This window comes from Myotis myotis, unplaced genomic scaffold, assembly GCF_014108235.1.
Source record: "Myotis myotis isolate mMyoMyo1 unplaced genomic scaffold, mMyoMyo1.p scaffold_m19_p_1, whole genome shotgun sequence".
Taxonomy (NCBI): Eukaryota; Metazoa; Chordata; class Mammalia; order Chiroptera; family Vespertilionidae; genus Myotis; species Myotis myotis.
Window position 1 is genome coordinate 71,956,074 of NW_023416313.1, and position 18,269 is coordinate 71,974,342.

The following is an 18,269-nucleotide window of genomic DNA, read 5'->3' on the forward strand; positions in this document are numbered from 1 at the left end:
GGGAGCCCTCATCAGAAAGCAGTCAATTGTGGGCTAAATCAGGGCCTGCTTCCTGGAGGAAGTGGTGATAACTGAAGCAGGCCCTGAAGACTCGGCAGGAAGGAGATGGGAGAGGGTATCCGAGTAAACAGTACCCACGCTGGGATTCAGGGGCCGGGTTTGTGAGCTGTCCCAGGTCGCTGCGTGCAAACGACAAGGTAAAGGGAGGGCGAGAGACAGGCCCAGGGGGAGCTGGGGCCTTGCGGAAAGGAGACTAGAGGTGGGAAGAGCAGCTGCCCCGCCTCGCTCTCCCGCAGAAGCCTCGGAGCCCCTGGGGCTGCCACCAACACTAAGCCGATGGGGATGGGCACGGTCCCTGCCCCCGCCCCCTGCTGTCTGAAGGCTCCGCTAGGTGCACCTTGGCGTAAACAGCCACTGGTGACAGCCCTGGAAGGCGGCAGGGCGGCCCGGGGTCTGGCTGCCAGGGAACCAGCCGGAGGGGTCACCCATGCTCCGGATGGGAACACTGAGGCGCAGTCTGGCAGAAGCCAGGCGGGGGCACAGCCAAGGCTAATGGAGACGGTGAAGCTTTGAGGGTAGGGAGTGGAGCCGTGATGGGGATGGAAACTCAGGGTCCATGCCTGTCCCAGCCCTGACCTCGCCCCGGGGCAGCGCTGTTTCCCATCCGCCTCTGTCCCCTCCGGGTCCAGGGCCGGGTTGAGACCTGGCTGCTGGCGTCCCTGGTGGAGCAGGGAGTTCCCACAGCCCTATTTCCTAGCCCCTCCGCTCCGCGTGGGAAACCTGGTTACCCTCTCCTCACCTCGCTCAGTCCCATGGGGGGGTTTATGGTGGCTGCCCTCCAACTGTCCCGGGGCAATAAACCAAGGCGGGGTAGGGCTGCCACCATCTCTATGTCCTGGCTACAGCAGTCTTTATAATGCTCCTTGAAAAAGCCAAGGGCCTGGAAAGGAAGAGAGTGGAGGAAAATGGACCGTACCTACAACTCCTTTAGCGCCCCGCTGCCGGGAGCCTCCCCTGCGCCCAGCAATCGCGGCACACGCTGCGGGAGGCCGGAGGGTGAAAGGCTCGCTGGCCCCGGGGAGGGCGGAGGGGCGGGGCCTGGGGGCGGGGGGCGGGGCCTGAGTGGGGCTGGTGGCGGCGGAGCCTTTACTGGTAAGTGGCGTTGTAGCTGCTCCCACTGTGGACACGAGATTTCCCGTATTCACCCGGACCGCCAGGTGTTTATTTCGGTCTATTCAACCCTTTTCAAATCTCGACGTCTCTTCTGAATCTTAACCTATTGGTTTGTAAAAATCCAGGCACATAGTTGACATTACAGAACCCTGTGACCAAATCGTAGCGCGCCCCCCCCCCCCCTCCACCGCCCTCTGCTGCACGTACCAGGAGTAACTTGTCACAAGTCAGATCTTGTTTTCCTTAAGTCAGCTTAAATACCATAAAATAGCAGTCTCTGGGGTCAATCCTGTCTGGGCCGAAAGTTCAGCACTGATAGTTTAGTTTTGAAAAATATATTTTTATTGATTTCAGAGAAGGGAGAGGGAGAGATAGAAATATCAATGCTGAGGGAGAATAATTGATAGAATGCTTCCTGCATGCCCCACACCCAGGACAGAGCCTGCAACCTGGGCATGTGCCCTGACCACGAATGGAACAGTGACCTCCTGGTTCATGGGTGGATGCTCACCTGCTGAGCCATGCTGGTCTGTCTTCCTGTTGATTTTCACAGCCAGATGTTATATGGGCGCCTCTTTCTGGCTCTAGTGCTCTGGGCTGGGGAGTCTGGCTTGGAGGCCTCTATGGGGAACCCCTATAGCTGAGATATTCCTCCAGAAGCTCAGCTGCCACCTATGGGTGCAGGGCCAGCCCTTTTTGCACCTCTGACCTTCCTACCAGTCTTGATGTGGTTTCTTTTCTAGATCCTTGGTTTTAAGACTCCTCTTCAGCTAGTCTTTAGTTGGTTATTCAGGTTGATTGCTCTATATTTTAGTTATAATTCCAGTTTGGTCCTGGGAGGAGGTAAGTGTAACATTCACCTACTCTACCACCATCTTTGATCTTTGAGAACACGTTTGAATCATTCATTGACTTGGATTACAGCTGTTTGAACATCTCCTACTTCCTTGTAAGATTCTTGAGAGCAAGAATGTCTTATTTACATCTGTATTCCCAAGTTTCAACCACCCACTAGAATTCAAGTTCCATTAAAAACAGAGCCCTTGTTCATCACGGTATTCCCCAGTAGCTAGCATAAAGCCTGGCATGTAGCAAACATGCTTTTAAGTGTATTTGAATGAGTGAATGGATGAATTTTAAAACATAAGCTCCACGATGGCAAGGATTTTTATTTTATTTATTGCAAAATGAATATTAGAACAGGTGAATAAAAATTTTTGGAAGGCTTAACATTCATTATATACAATAAAAAGTCGTCAATATATATATCTTCACAAAACTCAAATGTATGCATTTATGTTAACTTTGGCCCAACTAATTCAATGGAGACTATATCTTTATGAAAATAACACATTCTTCAGAACTGCAAGGGTAAAATTTAAAAGAATCTGAATAAAATGGGTATTTACACTAAGAGTAGTCTCAGTTTTGTTTCTTGTACTTTCCTGTGTTCTAAATTTTCTGTAATTGAAATGTTATTTTATAATCAGAAAAAATAATCAAATATTATTTTTAAAGAATGTAATGGATGAGATTGTTTGCAAATGTATGGCTCAGGAAATTTTGAGCACACCCAAGTTCAATCAAGGTTATTTGACGTTAATGCCAAAGAGAAAAACACTGAAATGTGAAAGCAGAATAAAGGTCTGAAACCTAATAATTCTATCTAAAAAAAATACTTTTCAGAGGTGATATGAATGACACTGACTATAGGCATAGAAAGGGCACTGAAGAACAAGAATTTTCAATGTTTGTTTAGCGCCATCCTTGGAAGTATGACACCCCTGCTCTGAACTGAACTGTGTCCTCTGCATCTCCCTGCTAATTCATATTTTGATGGTATTTAGAGTTGGGGCCTATGGGGGAATAATTAGGTTTAGATGACGACCTAAGGGTAGGGCCCTGATGATGAAATTAGTACCCTTGTAAGAAGAAACACAAGAGCATTTAGTATATGGTGTTACCACCAAGATGCACCTAACCAATGAAGTTCAATTTGAAAGATCCATCTGAACTTTGGTATAAATTCAGTCCAAATTGAAAACATACACAGTAAGGGAATACAGTAACCAAAGTCACAGAGTAATCAGAATCAGGTTGACATAAAAATGAAGCCTGTTATGATTTTATAGTATGTTAGCTGAATACAAATTAAGCTAGTTTTGAATGGAGGTGAACATCATGGGAGAAGGGGCACGGAGAGGCTGTACACAGATCACTTTGGTGGAATCAGAATATTCATAATCCACTCATTTACTACATATTATATAATTCAAGGTTAGATAGAATTTTGAATTCTAGGTTAAATGGTTTGGATGGGATATGACAAGAAGTAATAAATTATTTATGTATACAAACAACATGACAAAAGTTGCAAACAGTATTTTAGCATGATTATCCTAGCAACTAGGAGTTGACCAACAATAATAAAGGCACTTATGGGTGATACACAAAAGCAGAGATAGTTGAGTAAGTAGGATACAGTGTGACCCATGCAGATGAATTTTTCCTCTACTATCCTCTCTGCTGGCATGTCCCAATGTCTGAAATTCCAGCCACAGAAGTCACTCTTTTAGTTAAAGAGTGAAAGCCCTTGTTAAAATGCAAGACTATGTGACCAAGTGATGGTACCTGCCAGCACAAAGGCACCTCTGGCTCCCCAATCTGATCTTTCCTTCCTGGTAGGAATGTGAATGCTTCTCTGCCTCCTCACAGCTGGTGTGGTTGTCACCAATAGAATGTAAGGGAGACGTGTGTCCACCCTCCTGCCACTTCCTTAAAAACAAATTGCTTGCCTTGGACTTCCTTTTTCCCTTCGTCCTGAGGGCTAGAAAGGAGACCCATCTTTAACCTGTGTCCTGAGCAGAGCAGAGCCTCCAGACAGAGGGTGGGTCTGAGTTACCTCATGAGCAGAGGAACCCTGTCAGCATCAATCAGCCAGTCAGTTTCATGACACACAAATACATTTCTACTTGGTATTTGTTTGTTTGTTTCTTCATTACAGCAACTTATGAGGTTGGCACAGATTTGAAAATGAGTTACCTCTCACCTGAGAACAGGAAGAGCCTGAAACAAATAAGAAAGGGCTGGACAGGGCGCTCTTTAGGGGGAGGCAAACCCAGAGGCGCCACTGAAAGGGGGACTCTGTGTAGCCACCTAGGAGTCAGGACAAGGGCTTCTGTTGTCTAGAAAGCGCAAGAGGAAGAACCAATGAAGATGCTTTGTGTACTTTAATATTTTGGCAGGACGAATCTGTTCTAATAAAAGGGGTAGAAGTGGAGGTGAGGCAGATTAACAGGGAAAGAGAGTAGAAAACAAAAAAGAAAAGATGAGCAAAAAAAAAAAAGGAACCAACTCAGCACACGAGAAGCTGGGTGACCACGCACCATGAAGCTGTGACTAACAGTGAGTCGGAGAAAGCTGTTGGCTGGCAGAACAGGATTCCGAACTTGGTCTTTCCCAGGTGAATTTTAAATTGTGGTAGCACATTCAAGTGTATATGCCCCTGTACAAATTGAGATATATGATGAAGGGGTGTTTGAAAAAATAATAAGGTAGAGAGATCAGGTTGGAGATGCAGAACATCACCATCCACATGGAAAGGGTAATGGCTAAAAATGCTGTTTAAAGAAATAGTCACACTTTTGGTTCTATTCATTTTAAGCTTACACATTACATATTTCAGGATTCATCTTGATAAAAGTAGCCTCTGTTAGCAGCTTTCTAATCATCATATTCAGCATTCTTTCCTTTCACCTCTAAAGGTGTATAGAAGTCTCCCCTTGAACTTCCTCATCTCTATTTTGATGGTCAGCTTTCTGGAGAAGCCTGGGGCCCAGCAAGCCAATCAGTAGACTTCCAATTGGGGCTGTGATGAGGATGGCCAGAAACGCCACTGTCAGCACGTCCATTCCATATTCTTCTGACTGTTTATCTCCATGTGATCTTGCTGTGTCCAAAGCTACAGATCCTATTGCAGCCTATAAAAGTTTAAAGGTAAATTTGGAAACACAATAAGATAAACACATAGAAGGTCAATTATTTTTAAACAAATTGCTTATTCTTTTAAAAAAATAATCTTTTTTTTAAAAAAAATATTTTTTATTGATTTCTGAGAGGAAGGGAGGGGTAGAGAGAGATAGAAACATCAATGATGAAAGAATCATTGATCGGCTGCCTCTTGCATGCCCCCTACTGGGGATCGAGCCCACAACCCAGGATGTGCCCTTGACCAGAGTTGAACCCAGGACCCTTCAGGCCACAGGCTGACACTCTATCCACTGAGCCAAACCAGCTACGGAAAATTGCTTATTCTTTTGCTCAACTAAGAAAGTTCAGTAAGTCTTCTTTCAAAGTATACTGAAGTTGGTTCTGATTGTTTGAAAACTGCCCCTGCCTTTGCATGGGGAAAGAATGATGATTCATCTATACCTCTCTGCATAAGGTAAGGTTACAAAAAATATCAGGCAAATATATTTCAGAACACAAGGTGAACACAGACTCATGATTTAGCTAATTATAACATGATTCTTTATATTAAACTTCTTCTGACTAAAGAGGAAAGTTACTGGGCATCTCAATTTTTCATCTTTAGGAATTTGGAATTAAGAAAGAACAAGATGAAAAAAATATGTAGTGATACTTACTGGAAGATGATGAAGTTTTAAATGAAAAAAAAGAATATGTATTGTTTTAGAATCAAAACTAATTTTTAAACATCATGAAACTTGGAAGTGGTAGTACCTTCAAAACTAGGTATTTGGTTAACTCTTTGGCTCAGGGTTGGTGAAATGTTTCATTTAAAGTTTATCTACTGGAAAATCTTATAAAACTTCTTGTTTTCCTTTTAGAGGCAAAATACAGTATTAGTGCATATGGGAAAATCATATATCAGTCTACCTGGTTTTCCCCTTATTCCACTGAACACGTTAGCCTCTAGGACAGTGAAACAGAAGAGGAAATATTAGTGTGCATGAGACACAATGGCAGAGACTACTAATTGACCACAAATATCTGAATGTCCCTTTTTCCTTATTTTAATTCCTGAGTTTTAGCTGGTCTCATTGCTGTCCATACAGACACTTTTTTTCAGCCCTCATTGCAGCAAGATGAAGCTCTGTATCTAAGGCCACTGAGAAGTGAGTGGAAGTGATAAATGCTACTTCCGGCTGTTCCCTGAAAACAAATAGACACTTGTACCTTATTCTTTCCCCCTTTCCCACTGGGTGAGAAATTATGGAAGCTGGACTCATTGAAAGGCACATGCTGAGGACAGTGGTCACCCTGCCAGCTCTGGGATACCCTTGCTGGACTGCTGGTGAGAAAGAAAAAAGCTATCTAATTTAGTCCCTGTATTGAGGCTTCTTTGTTATTGCAGGTTACCTGGTACCATAACTAATTCAATGTTTCATGAATTCTTGGAAAGGACTGCACACATGATGATATATATCCAACTCTTGAACAGCACGGGTTTGAACTCTGCAGGTCCACTTATACATGAATTTTTTTCAATAAATATACAGCCAGCCCTCCATATCTCTAGGTTTTGCAACTGTGAATTCAATTAACCATGACTGAAAACAGCTTCTGGGGGCGCACCCACGCCCGCAGAGTCCGCCTGAGAGTGCAGACCAAATCAGGGCTCTCCGAAGCCCAGACTTAAGGGAGGACAGGGTGGTGTGGGAGGCAGGTATGGGGGCCTTAGGGGGGGCCTTCAAGACACTTCCCCTGGGTGGAGGCAGGATTTCTCCTGCCCAGTTTGGATCCTTATCGAAAGCCCCACATGAGACTAGTAGTGAATCAGGATCGCCTACACCAAGCACCCCCACATGGCAGGCATTATCGGCTTACACTATAGGCGACCCCTGTGAAAGGGTCGTTCGACCCCCAAATGGCTCTCGACCCACAGGTTGAGAACCGCTGCCATAGGGTCTTAAAGCAGAAAAGTGAAAGGATCTGGAATTATCCAGCCGAAGAGGATGGCACAGAAAGCAAACCAACATTTGATGGTGCAGGACTCAGAAGGTGACCAGCAGTGTTCTGTTCTAAGGACAAGTGAAAAATGAATCTTCAACTACAAAAGAGTTACATAAGCATCTTTTCCCGAATTGCTTAAGCCTTGCCCCAGGGACTATAACACAAAGCTGAGACAGAAAACCTGTCCAGCTTGCCCATGGCTGCACTGCTCTGCGGGTCTCCCCTGAGGAGTTTGCAGTTTTACACCCTCTGTAGTTCAGTTCTACAATGTCCCTCTCAGAGCATGCGCCACACTTGTCTGGAGCCGTCTGCCTCGCTAAACTATAAGACCCACCAGGGCAGGAACTGAAGTTGGCTTTGGACAGTGCCCTTTAATACGCAGAAGATTTGAATTTTGACATAGTCCTGGTTATCTATTTTTCTTTTGTTCCCATATTTTTGATGCCATATCCATATCTTTGATGTCATATTCAAGAAATCATCTCCAAATGCAATGTCATGAAGATTTTCCACTGTGTTTTTTCCCCCCAAAAGTGTTCTTGTTTTAGCTCTGATGTTTAGATCTTATCTGTTTTATGTTAATTTTATATATGGTATTTTTTTTTTTTTAAAAGGATCAACTTCTTTTGCATGTGGAAAAAAAAAAAGCATTTTCCACCTGCAGTTGGGAATCTGCAGATGCAGAGGGCTGAGTGTATGCATTGTTCTACACCACTTTATATAGGGTGTCCCAAAATTCACGCAAGATTTGCAATTCAATTCAATTCAATTCCAAATCTTGCGTGAATTTTGGGACACCCTATATAAGGGACTTGAGCATCCTCAGATTTTGGTAAGCACAGGTGGGTCCTGGAACCAATCCCTCACTGATACAGAGGGACAGCTGAATTTTGGGGGAGTCAAAAGTTAAACATGAATTTTTGACCCCTGACCCCTGTGTTGCTCAAGGGTCAACTGTATATTTCTCTTTCAGTTCTCTTTTGTGTGTGTATGTGTATGTATGTGTATCTTTGGGAGTGTATATGTATACTGAATTGTGATTTAAAGTATATTTTTATAGTATCATATGAACAAAAAAGTTTGAAAAACAACTAATATAGAAAAAATGTATAAAAAGTCTTGTGCTGTGGCAAAGGGAGAAAAAAGAAAATTCTATACAATACTTGTTTCACAGAACATACATTCTTCAACACAAATATTATCTATATTCCTAGATAATATATCTTGTTTTTTAAATTTTTCTTTGATAACAGGAAGGTGCCATCTTTTAAAGTTTAATGTTTAGAAACAAATATTTCTCTTTTTTAAAATATATTTTATTGATTTTTTACAGAGAGGAAGGGAGAGAGATAGAGAGTTAGAAACATCGATGAGAGAGAAACATCGATCAGCTGCCTCCTGCACATCTCCCACTAGGGATGTGCCCGCAACCAAGGTACATGCCCCTGACCAGAATCGAACCTGGGACCTTTCAGTCCACAGGCCAACACTCTATCCAGTGAGCCAAACTGGTTTTGGTGCTAGAAACAAATATTTCATATCAAAGCTACTAGAGGGATTCTTTTAACATTTATTTACTAAAGTTACCAGAAGTAGTGTGGAAGCTGAAGACACTGAGGGAGAAACTATTGTATCTATTGCACTATATTAACCTCACAGTATTCTTAGCCATTATATCTCAGACATCTTTGAAAGTCTGATGGAAAGAAAAAACTTTTTTGAAATAATACTTAAGCCCACAACTGTACAACATCTGGCATGTAGTTACAGAGCATACACATCCCCCCAAAATACCTAAAGTATGAACATTTGATTTTCATTTCATGAAATAGATACTTAAATAACTGGAAAACAATCAGGGATGGAACAGTTAAATCTCATTTGCTATAATTACTCTAGAAAATATGCAATGCAGCCCTGGCCAGTGTGGCTTAGTTGGTTGGAGCATCATCTGTACACTGAAAAGTCGTGGATTCAATTCCTGATCAGGGCACATACCCAGGTTGCAGGTTGATCCCTGATGGGGTTGAGTATAGGAGGCAGCTGATGGATGTTTCTCTCTCACATAATGTTTGTTTCTCTCTCTCCCTTCCTTTTTCTCTCTAAAATAAAACAATTGAACAAACAAAAAAACATATCCTCAGTGATAAAAAAAATATGTGATACAATTAGGAATATATTATATTTGCAGCAAATCATACTCTAAAGCAGTGGTCCTCAACCTTGGCTGTACATTAGAATCACCAGGGAATCTTTTTAAAATCCTGATTTCTGGGCCTCATCCTCCGGAAATTCTGTTTCTTTGTAATGAGATGGGGCCACAACATTAGTAACAAAGAAACAGAATTTCCGGAGGATGAGGCCCAGAAATCAGGATTTTAAAAAGATTCCCAGGTGATTCTAATGTGCAGCCAAGGTTGAGAACCACTGATCTAAATAAATTTAAATGAGCTGTCATATTTAAGGAATCAATATACCAAAAATAAAACTTTTAAAGAATAGATGAGTAAAACTCTTTTTACAAATCACTAAGCTCTTTCATTCAAAATTTCAAGGTATCAAATAGAAACGGGAGTTAAACTGTAAAGCCATTCTTTAGCTACCATTACCTGGACTGTGGCCTTCGGAAGCCATGCAAAAGAAATGAATATCTTTTCTTTTATGTTAAAACCAGCAAAGCACACCATCAGAAATGTAGTCAAAATTCGTATCAATACTGCAATGCCCAAGGTGGCAACACAAAGGCCTGTAAGAAATACTCAATTTTTAGACATAATGAAATATTGGGGGAGAAATCAAATCTCATAGTTATTGATTCAAAATACTATCAACAGCAGTAATATAAATCTATTAAAAAATTCAAAAGACAAAAATGGTTAGGTATAATTTATCAAAATATTAATATAGGGGTCGGCAAAGGTAGGTTTACAGTTGAAAGTACATGAAACACAGCTTATTATTTATTAATTATTGTATTATTTATTTGTATTACAACTGTAAACCTACTTTTGCCCACACCTGCATTAAGGATCAATCAGACCATTTATTTAAAAGAAAGTATTTTCTCTAGAATAAAATGAAGACTTAATTAAACATATTTGATTTTCTGCAAAAGAGATTTGAGTGTTATTTCTCTTACGCATTACAGCAAAAACTACACTTTCTCCCATGTGTTTATTCAACAATAATTTACTAAATGATAATAATGCATGACAGGATTTGGATTAAGTACTGGCTACACAAAATCCTATCTAATAAAAGAGAAATATGGTAATTGGCGTACGACCACTACCCTTCCCATTGGCTAATCAGCGAGATATGCAAATTAACTGCCAGCCAAGATGGCGGCCGGCAGCCAGGCAGCTTGAAGCGAACATGAGGCTTGCTTGCTTCAGTGACAGAGGAAACCAATGTTCCCTGCCTGCTTTGCCAGCCTCTGAGCCTGCAGTTTAAGAAACATTGTAACAAATATAGAAGCTAAATAAAACCCCAGAAACCTGCTTTCAGCGAGCCCGGGATCTCAGAGCTGGAGTTATACAGTGTTTCGATTATAGAACCGAAACAAACCAGATACCTTCTTTCAGCAGCAGAAGCCTCAGAGCTGGAGCCAGAGCTAAAGCTGGCCCAGAATTAAAAAAAAGAAAAAGAAAAAAAGGAGGAGTTGGGAGCTTCAGTCGGCCTGAAAACAGCCCTCAGCCCCTCACCCAGACTGGCAGGTACCCCAGTGGGGACCCCCACCCTGAAGGGTGTGTGACCAGCTGCAAACAGCCATCATCCCCTCACCCAGGCTGGCCAGGCACCCCAGTGGGGACTCCCACCATGATCCAGGACACCCTTCAGGGCAAACCAGCCAGCCCCACCCATGCACCAGGCCTCTATCCTATATAGTAAAAGGGTAATATGCCTCCCAGCACCAGGATCAGCGGAGCCGAGAGGCCTCCCGGCACCGGGATCAGTGTGACAGGGGGCAGCGCCCAAACCCCCTGATCGCCCTGCGGCTCTGTGTGTGACGGGGCAGGGCCACAACCTCCCTATCCGCCCTGCTCTGTTCGTGACAGGGGAAGGCGCCCCAACCCCCTGATCAGCCCTGCTCTGTGCCTGATAGGGGGGAGCTCCCCAACCCCTTGATCGCCCTGCGGCTCTGTGTGTGACGGGGCAGGGCCACAACCTCCCTATCCGCCCTGCTCTGTTCGTGACAGGGGAGGGCGCCCCAACCCCCTGATTAGCCCTGCTCTGTGCCTGATAGGGGGGAGCTCCCCAACCCCCTGATCACCCTGCGGCTCTGTGTGTGACAGGGTGCGGCGCCTCAACCCCCTGATCAGCCCTGCTCTGTGTGTGACAGGGTGCGGCACCCCAACCCGCCCCCCGCCCCACCATGGGCCCTGCTCTGTGTGTGACGGGGTAGAGCCATAACCTCCCCATCGGCCCTGCCCTGAGTGTGACAGTGGCGGCGCCCCAACCCCCTGATCGGCCCTGCTCTGTGGGTGATAGAGGGTGGCGCCCCAGCCCCCCTGATCCGCCCTGCCCTGAGTGTGACAGGGGGCGGTGCCCCAACTCCCCCATCGGCCCTACTCTGTGAGTGACAGGGGGGAGCTCCCCAACCCCTTGATTGACCCTGCTCTGTGCGCGACAGGGTACGGAGCCCCAACCCCCCTGATGGGCCCTGCTCTGTGCGTGACAGGGGGCAGCACCCCAACCCCCTGATTGGCCCTGTTCTGTGCATGACAGGGGGTGACGCCACAACCTCCCCATCGACCCTGCCTTGAGTGTGACAGGGGGCGGTGCCCCAACCCCCCAATCGGCCCTACCCTGAGCGTTAATGAGGGTGGCACCGCAACCTCCCTATCTGCCCTGCTCTGTGCATGACAGGGGGCGGCGCCCTAATTCCCCAATTGGCCCTGCCCTGAGCCCAACCAGGGGCTGCACCTAGGGATTGGGCCTGCCCTCTGCCACCCAGGAGCAGGCCTAAATCATCAGGTCGTTATCTCCCGAGGGGTCCCAGACTGCGAGAGGGCACAGGCTGGGCTGAGGGACCCTCCCCCCCCCCCCTGAGTGCACAAATTTTTGTGCACCGGGCCTCTAGTATATATATAATGTACAGACTTTGCCTCAATGTACTTCTAAGCCAGAGGAAACCAGAAGCATAAACAACCAGTTAATATACTGTAAGGTAAGTGAAGTATAAATATATTGGTAAAAGAGAAAGAAGAAGAGAAAATCAGTATTTTCATCATAATGGTTGAGAAGTCGTTACAGAGTATAAGAACAGAGGTGATATTCATAATGTTTATCAGCCCCTGTGTCTTACTGCACTTGTGTTTACACTGACTGACCATTAGGCCTGGTTCACATGTACAGTACTTCATTCAGTCCTTTAAATTCCTTTGCTGATAGAGATAAGTTCATCCTGATTTGCAAAATAAGGGACTGTGACAAAGGCTGCTGCAGGTTACTGGATCTGAGGAAAGCATAGCTAAGGTGACTGGTAAATAATAGGATGGCTTATTTTATTTTTCATTTTTTTATTTTTTATTTTTATGTTTTTTATTAAATCTTTATTGTTCAGATTATTACAGTTGTTCATCTTTCCCCGCCCCATAGCTCCCCTCCACTCAGTTCCCACCCCCCCTGCCCTTACACCCCCCCCACTGTCCTCATCCATAGGTGCACGATTTTTGTCCAGTCTCTTCCCGCATCTCCCACACCCATTTCCCCCCCAAGAATAGTCAGTCCATTCCCTTTCTATGTCCCTGATTCTATTATAATCAACAGTTCATTCTGTTCATCAGATTATTTATTCACTTGATTCTTAGGTTCACTTGTTGATAGATGCATATTTGTTGTTCATAATTTGTATCTTTACCTTTTTCTTCTTCTTCCTCTTCTTAAAGGATACCTCTCAGCATTTCATATAATACTGGTTTGGTGGTGATGAACTCCTTTAGCTTTTCCTTATCTGTGAAGTTCTTTACTGACCTTCAATTCTGAATGATAGCTTTGCTGGATAAAGTAATCTTGGTTGTAGGTTCTTGGCATTCATCACTTTGAATATTTCTTGCCACTCCCTTCTGGCCTGCAAAGTTTCTGTTGAGAAATCAGCTGACAGTCGTATGGGTATTCCCTTGTAGGTAACTGAGTTTCTTTCTCTTGCTGCTTTTAAGATTCTCTCTTTGTGTTTTGCTCTTGGCATTTTAATTATGATGTGTCTTGGTGTGGTCCTCTTTGGATTCCTTTTGTTTGGGGTTCTCTGCGCTTCCTGGACCTATAAGTCTATTTCTTTCACCAGGTAGGGGAAGTTTTCTGTCATTATTTCTTCAAATAGGTTTTCAATATCTTGCTCTCTCTCATCTTCTGGCACCCCTATAATTCTGATGTTGGTACGCTTGAAGCTGTCCCAGACGCTCTTTACACTATCTTCGTATTTTTGGATTCTTTTTTCATTTTGCTTTTCCGGTTGGATGTTTTTTGCTTCTTCGCATTTCAAATCTTTGCCTTGATTCTTGCGCTCCTTTGGTCTGCTGTTGGGAGCCTGTATAATATTCTTTATTTCAGTCCGTGTATGCTTAATTTCTAGTTGGTTCTTTGTCACAACATCGAGGGTCTCATTAGATTTCTTGTAGATCTCAATAAGTTTATCGGCGGCTTCTAGACAGTTCTTGAGAGACCTGAAAAGTGTGGTTCTGAACACAATATCCTCCATTGACAATTTTGTCCTGTTTCTTTGTCTCCGCATTTTTTATGCTTTCTTGGTGCACTCCCTAGTGGTCTTTGTGCGCAGTCTTGTTGTAGTTAAGCCTTGATTGTTCGGGTGGCTTTTTTTAAAGGAACATTTGTTAAGTGTTTACTCTGTGCCACATTCTGTATTAAGCCCTAAGTATATTACTTTTCTTAATCCTTACAACCAGTGGGGTAATTTTTCTTATTTTACAGTTGAAAAAAAAAGAAATTCAGAAAGGATAAACTTTCTTAAGTTTAAAAGGCTGTAAAACACCAGGTAAACATTGCTGGGGATCTATTGTGAATCTATTGTGAATATGGTTTCTTTATAGAAAAGCTATGTGGCTCTTTATTGAAGGGTACTAATATTTCTCCCATGATGGTAAATTTTCCAAAGTATTTGTTGTCTGAAGTATAAGGTACAAGAAATGATACCACTCTCAAAGGGGAACATTAAAAGTTTGGGGAGAGGATGATGAGAAAGTTTTAGACACACTGAGTTTGAAATTTTGTAGGACTTATAAATGGAATATCCAATTAGCAACTGAATATATTGATTTAGAGATAAAGATTTTGGAAGTATGTAGTTCATAATCAAAACCACTGAGTGTAGGTGAGCTCAGAGATGTGATGTAGGGTAAGTAGCATAGAACCTTTGGAAAGAACTTAGATAAAGAGCAGCATTTAAGCCACATATATATGAGTGTAAAGGAATAATCAATAAAAAAAAATCCTATCTAATAATAGAGAAAGATTGAAATTAACTGTACCTCTGCTATGCTTCCCATTGGCTAATCAGTGAGATATGCAAATTAACCGCCAACAAAGATGGCAGCCGGCAGCCATGCAGCTGAAGCGAGCAGGAGGCTTGCTTGCTCCAGTGATGGAGGAAGCAAAGCTTCCTCTCTGCTGCGGCGGGGCTCTGAGCGCTACTCTAAGCAACAAAGTTGCAATTATAGAAGCTAAACAAACTGCAGATACCTGCTTTCAGCAGGCCGTGGCCTCAGAGCTGGAGCGGCAACAAAGTTTCAATTATAGAAGGTAAATAAATCCCAGAATAAAAAAAAAGAAAAAAAAGGAGAGGCTGGGAGCTTCAGTCACAGGCCAGCCTGAAAACGGCCCTCAGCCCCTCATCCAGACTGGCCAGGCACCCCAGTGGGGACCCCCACCCTAAAGGGGGTGCAGGCAGCCTGAAAACAGCCATCAGTCCCTCATCCAGGCTGGCCAGGCACCCCAGTGGGGACCCCTACCCTGAAGGGGGTGTGACCAGCTGCAAAGAGCAATCAGCCCCTCACCCAGGCTGGCCAGGCACCCCAGTGGGACCCCCACCCTGATCCAGGACACCCTTCAGGGCAAACCAGCCGGCCCCCACCTGTGCACCAGGCCTCTATTCTATATAGTAAAAGGGTAATATGCAAACTAACCCTAAAAGCAGAAAGACTGGGAATGACTGGTCACTATGACACACACTGACCACCAGGGGGCAGACGCTCAATGCAGGAGCTGCCCTCTGGTGGTCAGTGTGCTCCCACATGGGGGAGCTCTGCTCAGCCACAAGCCAGGCTGATGGCTGCCAGTACAGCGGTGGTGGTGGGAGCCTCTCCTGCCTCCTCAGCAGCACTAAGGATGTCTGACTGCAGCTTGGGTCTGCTCCCTGCTGGCAAGTGAACATCCCCGAGGGCTGCCGGGCTGCCAGAGAGATGTCTGATTGCCAGCTTAGGCCCAATCCCCCGGGGAGCAGGCCTAAGCCAGCGGGTGGTCATCCCCCGAGGGGTCCCAGACTGCAAGAGGGCACAGGCCGGGCTGAGGGACCTCCCCACCAAGTGCACAAATTTTTGTGCGCTGGGCCTCTAGTATATATATAAAAACATTTTTTTTTTTTAAAAAGGAGGACTCAGAAGGCTCTGGAAAATATAATTTCAGACTTCAATGTAAAAAGTGCCTTAAAGATCTCCCAATGCTGTTGAGAGCTCAAATAAAATAAAGACCGGTACACATTCCGTGGTCTTAGCAATATGACCTTCATCAGAGCAGGGTTGGTTGTGTGAAAGGGCAGAAGCTGGTCTAAAATTTTTTTTTTTTTTAATGTATTGAATTAAAGAATAGGAGTTAAAATGGAAAAAGGGGATATGGTTACTTACCTCTTTGGAAAAGTTGAAAAAAGGAATAGAGAGGTAGATTAGTAAGTGAGGAGGGAAGTGAAATGGAGAAAGAATAAATTTTAATTGTGTTAAAATACACATAAAATTTATCATCTTAACCATTTTAAAAATATATATTTTTATTGATTTCAAAGAGGAAGGGAGAGGGAGAGATAGAAACATCAATGATGAGAGAGAGTCATTGACCAGCTGCTTCCTCCATGCTTCCTACTGGGGACCAAGCCCACAATCCAGGCATGTGCCCTTGACAGGAATCGAACCAGGGACCCTTCAGTCTGCAGGCTGATGCTCTATCCACTGAGCCAAACCAGCTAGGGCCATCTTAACCATTTTTAAGTATACAGCTATGTAGTATTAAACATTCACATTTTTATGCAACTAATCACTAGAACTCTTCCCCTAAAACCTTGGCAACCTCATTTACTTTCTGTCTCTATGAATTTGACTATATTCAATACCTCATAAAAGTTAAATCATACAGTCTGTGTCTGTAACTGGCTTATTTCAAATAGTATACTGTCCTCATCTATGTCCACCCATGCTGTAGCATGTATTAGAATGAAAGAATATTATTTTAAGATAAGAGAGCTTAGACTCTGTTTAAATTCTGAAGAGGAGAAACTGACAAGTATGTACATGACAAATACATTCAAAGATGTATGACAAGAATCTATGTGTGAGATCCAGAAGGAGGTGGCAGGGATGGGATCCCTAGGATGGAGGGAGCATATTGTGATGCGAGGAAAGGAGGAAATACAGAGAATACACCATATATGTGCAAATTAACTTCAAATACGATGCTATGAATCAAGAGAGTTTTAATATGGTGGCTTTTAAATGCTTAAATAAATTTTTAAAAAAATGAATGCACAAACATTTCCATTCCATGGGTACATATTATAGAACTGACTAGTTATCTTTAAAATTCTGGCCCTTGATCAGAACAAGGCTAGATGAACACTCTGAATAGAAAAAAATATTTTAAGGCCTGCATTTTTTGAAAGTAGTAAGCAGTGTTACTTTTTTTTTTTTTACAAGGAATAATTGTAAAGATATTTAATTTACTATCTTAGACTGATGAACATTATTTTCTTTTTATTAAACTTTACCTGAGGGTATTTTTTTCTATTGATTTTTAGAGAAACACCAATGTGAGAGAGACACCTTGTTTGGTTGCTTCCCACACATGCCCGACCAGGGTGGGGGTTTAATCCTGCAACCAAGGTACATGCCCTTGACCAGAATTGAACTTGCAATCCTGAGGGTCAGCGCTCTAACCACTGAGCACCACCTAGGGCTGATGAACATTATTTTCTAACCAACTACTTATTTATTTATTTATTTATTTATTACATATGTGTCCTTATCCCCACGTTACCCCCTACTAACCAACTACTTTTAAACCATTATTAAGTATGTGACAATGGGAACTACTGAACATATACCTACTAAAGGTATTTCAACTGAATATAAAAAGTTGATTTTAGCCAAAGTACTACTTTGAAATTCTTACCTACAGTTTCTGGTCTGAGAGATGAAACAGATACCTCTGCTCCAATCAGACCAAAGAGAAGGGGCTGAAAGATGTTCCAGGCAACTGCAATAATTTTTTGAACCTCTGCCTAAGAAAACAAACATACATATGAATTTTCATTATATAAAGTTACAAGTTCTAAGAATTTTCCTAATATAAAATTTGAGTCTATTTGCGCTGAGATTGGCTTTATTTCTGTGACATCTGTAAATGAAGAGGTTAGCTAGAACAGAGGAAAAATTGCATATATTTATAACACAGTTATGATATGAGGTGTTTAATGTTGCTTTGCAGATAGATCTTAATTATAAATAGTCTTATAAAGTAATCTTAGGAGAACTACTTCTGAATGCATGGTATGTGTGTGTTCACATACTATAATACTTTTCTTTCAGAGTTTAAAATTTTATGTTCATTTTAATTTAACAATATGATTTAGATTTCATATTAGCACATATATCCAGGTACCTCATTATTGCTACATAGGAATCTGGTATGGAAGTACCACAGTTTATTGAATTATTTCTTTATTGATGGACCTCTAACTTATTTCCAATTTTATTTTATCTTTACAAGAAAATACCTTTTAAGGACATTTAAAATTATGCACAAAAATAAAATCTACATATAAAAGGCTGTTCCAGTTATTAATTTATCGTCCCTTTTTCTCTGTCGCTCTGCGGAAAATGGAGCCCCATCTTTACGCT

General features: G+C 42.9%; 1 protein-coding gene across 3 annotated transcripts in view; it reads right to left on the minus strand.

Annotated features, from left to right (window-relative positions):
• Window positions 1-2,248: 2,248 nt before the first annotated feature.
• Window positions 2,249-18,269, minus strand: part of SLC9B2 (solute carrier family 9 member B2) — a 57,640-nt gene continuing 41,619 nt past the window's right edge. Inside the window, exons 9-11 of one of the 3 annotated variants that reach the window (XM_036341022.1) lie at window positions 17,542-17,650; window positions 9,759-9,895; window positions 2,249-5,153 (exon numbers count right to left, since the gene is read on the minus strand). In XM_036341022.1, coding sequence (XP_036196915.1) covers window positions 4,932-5,153; window positions 9,759-9,895; window positions 17,542-17,650 — 468 coding nt within the window. In that variant the 3' untranslated portion in view covers window positions 2,249-4,931. The remainder of the gene's footprint in view (window positions 5,154-9,758; window positions 9,896-17,541; window positions 17,651-18,269) is intronic. The other 2 variants (XM_036341014.1, XM_036341032.1) reach the window with 2 other exon arrangements.